This window comes from Budorcas taxicolor, chromosome 1 (genome assembly GCF_023091745.1).
Source record: "Budorcas taxicolor isolate Tak-1 chromosome 1, Takin1.1, whole genome shotgun sequence".
Lineage (NCBI taxonomy): Eukaryota > Metazoa > Chordata > Mammalia > Artiodactyla > Bovidae > Budorcas > Budorcas taxicolor.
The window spans coordinates 208,598,143-208,603,078 of NC_068910.1; the positions used below are offsets into that span (position 1 = coordinate 208,598,143).

Sequence of the window (4,936 nt, forward strand, 5' to 3'; positions counted from 1 at the left end):
TTCTTTTCTTTCTTTCTTTCAAAGCACTTTGATAGACACCTCTCTAAAGAAGATATACCAACAGCCAACAGCCAACAAGCCCATGAAAGGAAGCCCAATATCAGTGGTCATTAGAGAAATGCAAATCAAAATCAAAAGGAGATGCCATTTCCAACTCACTAAAGTGGCTATAGTTTAAAAAAAAAAAAAGAAAATAATAAGTGTTGGCAAGTATGTGGAACATGAAGTGTTGCACCTGAGTGAAAAACTGCCAGGCAGTACCTCTAAATGTTAAACACAGAGCCACCATATGACCCAGAAATTTCACTCTTAGGTATACACCCAAGAAACTAAAAAGCAATGCTCAAACAAAAACTTAAACAAAATGTTCAAAGCAGCATTAGTCACATTAACCAAAAGGTGGAAATGACCGAAATGTCCATCAACTGATGAATGGATAAATAAAATGTGGTCTATCTATATAATGGAATATTATCCCTAAAAGAAATGAAGCAGTGACACCTGCTACAATGTGGATGAACCTTGAAACCATGCTGAGTGAAAAAAGTCAACACAAAAGGTACATATTGTATGAGTCCATTTACATGAAATGTGCAGAATAGGCAACGTTGTAGAGACAGAGAGCAGATTAGTGATTGACAGGGGCTGGAAGGGACTGCTTAATAGTACAGGATATCCTTTAGGAGTGATGAAAAATGTTCTAGAACTGGGTGGTGGTCATGGCTGCACATGTGACTGTACTAAACGTCACTGAATTGTACACTTCAAAATGGAGGAAATAGTAAATTTCATATTATGTGAAAAAAAGCATGCCTGGTCTAAGAGTGAGCCCCCATGCACAGCAGCACTGGAAATGATCAGCTTTGTAAATCTTGGTTCATCTTACAGGTGGGACATTTATGTTTTAATTTGGGAAAATTTCATTATTGATATCAAGTAGTTTTTCATATGATTATTGAAAACAAGTGTTTTTAATTTTGTTCAATTATTTTATATCTTATATTGTTTTGGTTTAATCACTTTAAAATTGTCATATTAACTTTTCTTCTATCATGCAAATTGCAAATATTTTCTGGCAGTTCAATATTGTCAATTTGTACACAAAAAAAGATTCCCTTTGGATTTTTATTGAAATTACATCAGCGACAGATTGTTCTTCAGTTTCTCCACACCACCTTCGCCCACGCCTGTCTCAGGATTAAATCCTGATCCAAGACCTGCCTCTCAGGACAACTTACCATGGGCTCTGGGGGACTTCGTTTAGCACTCAGAGTTCAGTCCTTGGATCTGGTCATCCTAATGCGCCAGGGAGGCCCAGCATCACTGAAACAGTCTATCTCTTACTTAGGGGAGGGAAGATTCTCTCCTGTTCTCAAGCGCCATCTTCCTTGCTGACATGGGGACCACAGAAGTTCACAGACCCCACCAGTAAGGCACTGTCCTCTCCTGTTGCCTCTTCCCCCAAACAGATACCTCTGTCCTCGTCTCCCCAATCACAGGCCAGGCCAGCTAAGCCAGGTGAGGCCCTACACACACAGACTGGGCCCACACAGTGCACGTCCTCATGGGCCTGGAGGTGTCACAAGGTGCCCACGGATATGACCTGCTTGAGAGAGGCCAAGGGGTCAGCCATGGGAAGCCTGCATGTTTCCTCCAGGTGTCCTGTAGAGCCAGTCTCAGGCCAGAATCTGGCAGCCTGCCAGCAGTGACCCCAAGTTTTATGAGCTGAACAAGGACATCTCATGACAGTGGAGTTGACCCAAATGAGAGTCCTCACAGGGCACCATACCAACCAGGAAGAGCAGGCGTGGAAGCCTCTGTTGGGACAACACACACACCCAGGAGGGGTATATAAGCCAGTAGTCTGAACACCTCACAACACATACTCACTCACACACACATACCTCCTCCAGCTCCACCATGGCCTTCTCTAACCTGTCTGCTTGCTCCAGCGACCTGAGCTACAGCAGCCGGATCTGCCTGCCTGGATCCTGTGACTCCTGCACCGGCTCCTCCTGGCAGGTGGACGACTGTCCAGAGAGTTGCTGCGAGCCCCCATGCTGTGCCCCCAGCTGCTGCACCTCGGCCCCCTGCCTGACCCTCCTCTGCGCCCCAGTGAGCTGCGAGTCCCGCCCCTGCTGCCAGCCAGCCTGCAGCAGCTCCTGCCTAGCCTTGTGCTGCCAGCAGTCTAGCTGCCAGCCCTCCTGCTGCACCTCGTCCCCCTGCCAGCAGGCCTGCTGTGAGCCCATCTGCTGCAGGCCCATCTGCTATACACCTGTCTGCTGCAGGCCTGTCTGCTGTGAGGCCTCCCCCTGCTCAACCTCCTCATGTTGCCAGCAGTCTAGCTGCCAGCCCTCCTGCTGCACCTCCTCCCCCTGCCAGCAGGCCTGCTGTGAGCCTGTCTGCTATACACCTGTCTGCTGCACACCTGTCTGTTGCAGGCCCGTGTGCTGTGAGGCCTCCCCTTGCTCAGCCCCCTCATCCTGCTGCAGACCCTCCTCCTCCATGTCCCTGCTCTGCCGTCCTGTGTGCCGCCCCACCTGCTGTGTGCCCACCTCCTCCTGCCAGTCCAGCTGCTGCCGCCCGGCCTCCTCCGTGTCCCTCCTCTGCCACCCCGTGTGCCGCCCTGCCTGCTATGTGCCCGCCTCCACCTGCCAGCCCAGCTGCTGCCGCCCGGCCTCCTCCGTGTCCCTGCTCTGCCGGCCCGCATGCTCCCGCCCAGCCTGCTGCGTCCCTGCCTCGGCCCCGGAGCCCTGCTGCTGACTTGGCTGCCATGTCCCCTCAGGGCCAGCCAGGCTCCAGGGTCCCTCAACAGAGAGGCTCAGCTCTGAGATATTAGCCCTTAACCTCCCCCAGGACTTTAACCCCAGAAAGGACACCCACGGGTCATCTCCTCTGTGTCACCAGGAATGACAGGGACTCCTCATCCTCCAGGGTCTTCTCAGCAGTTGCTGCCAAGGTCATCCTAGAGCCTAAACCCAGGCTGAGTCATCACAGCGGGTCTGGTTCTCTGGGCCCCGCCCCTCCTCCAGGCCCCGCCCTTCTTCCAGGTCCCGCCCCCTCGGCTCCCAGACTCTTCTCCACAGGACCTGCCCGCCTAGCTTGATAAACTCGGCTTCTTCACTTTACATGCTTCCTCATACCATGTCCTCTCCTGATCTGAGTGTGGTGGGGGCAGGGGCTCCGGGGAGAGGCGCACACCACCCTCAGCACTCCAAACAGAACCTCCCATGACCCTTCCTGAGAGAAGAGAACCAGGAAGGCCCCGGAGTTGGGACCTGGCAAGACAGGGTGCGGCCACCCTGTGCTTCAGGCCGAGGCTGCGCTGTCCAGGCCTCCCCCACAAAGCCGAGGGGTGGCTGCGCACCCCGAGGTCAATCACGAGGCCTTGGAGGCCTGCCGCTCTGCAACCCAGCCACATTCCGCCTGTCCTCCGTGGCACTTGCAGCCCTCCCTCCCCGATGAGGTCCCGAGGACAGTGAATAGTGTTTCCTCAGCTCTGAATGCTGCTTATCAAAGGCGCACTGTGTCCATCCTGAAGGCTCCACTCAGATCCCCTCACAAGAACCCACCATGGGGTCCCAGCTGCCATCCTTGCTTTGACCCCAGCATCCATGCCAGGCTGCTCCCAGCATATGATTGGGCCAGCAGGACAGAGGCTTCATGCTCTGACTATACGTCCACCTGTTGAGGCATTCTCAGAGCCGAGGGGAGAGCCAAGGCGCTGCCCACCAGGCCCTCCTTCCTTCCTGCTCCCCAGGCAGGGGAGTCTGGTCAACCTGGGCATGCCAAAGCCCTTCCCCATTCCGCTCCTCTTACTCTTCCCACAGGCATCCCCAAAATAAACTTCTAGCGAGTCTATCACATGCTGGCATTGGCTTCTTGGAGAACCCAAAATGACTCCTGCAGCCTCATTTCAGTGCAGAAAGAGGGGAGGGAGGGAGGGAGACAAGAGGAGGGGGAGGGCGGGATGGAGGAATGAGTGATTAAGTGATGGCCCAGCACCAGAGCCGCACCTTACATGAAAAATTCACACCAGCCTCTGCACACATGTGTGTCAGTCATTTCAGTCATGTCCAGCTCTTTGCAATCCCATAGACTGTGGCCTGCCAGGCTCCTCTGTCCATGGGATTCTCCAGGCAAGAATACTGGAGCGGGATGCCATGCTCTCCCTCCAGGGGATGTTTCTGACCCAGGGATCAAACCCATGTCTTCTGTGTCTCCTGCATGGCAGATGAAGTCTTTACCACTGAGTCACCACTGAAGCCCCACACCAGTCTCTGTTTGCCTCTGAGGAATTTTGGCAAAATTTTCACCTCAATTTGCATGCATCTCAGTCTAAACCCGTAATGAATTCATCTACTCATTTCTTGTGGACATCACCTTTTCCTGGCTCCTGGAAAGATCTTAATGTACTAAGACACAAAACAAAGACTTGTGCTAATAAGCCAACAAAGGAAATAATATGAAATCATAAACAGAATCAGTGAATCCACAAAGAAAGCATAAAATGAGGAAAAGGGGTGGACGAATATGGGACAAATAGCATTGTCACACTAAACATAGGTTGTCTGCATGCTCCAATTAAGATGCAGACTGGTTGACTGAGGTTGACCTAACTTTATGCTGACTATGAGAAATGCACTTTAAATACAAAATGAAAATGGGTTAAAAGTAAAAAGTTGGAAAGAGGTATATCATGTTAAGATTAATAAAAGAAAGCTGGGGCAGTTTTATCAATACCATAAAATATAGTTTTCAGATCAAAGACTATTGCCAGGGATGGAGAGGATCCTTTCATAAAGTAAAATAGTCACTACTCCTAAATATTGATGCACCTAATAGTAGACCTTCAAAATGGATGAAGCAAATACTGATCGACCTGCAATGAGAAACAGACAAATTTACTCTTACAGTTTGAGATTTCAATAATCCT

General features: G+C 50.9%; 1 protein-coding gene across 1 annotated transcript; it reads left to right on the plus strand.

The window, feature by feature from the left end:
* Window positions 1–1,920: 1,920 nt before the first annotated feature.
* Window positions 1,921–2,763, plus strand: LOC128051309 (keratin-associated protein 10-8-like). Its single transcript, XM_052643846.1, has 3 exons — window positions 1,921–2,292; window positions 2,386–2,507; window positions 2,574–2,763. The coding sequence occupies exons 1-3, from the start codon at window positions 1,921–1,923 to the stop codon at window positions 2,761–2,763; spliced, it is 684 nt and encodes a 227-aa protein (XP_052499806.1).
* The last annotated feature ends 2,173 nt before the right edge of the window (window positions 2,764–4,936 follow it).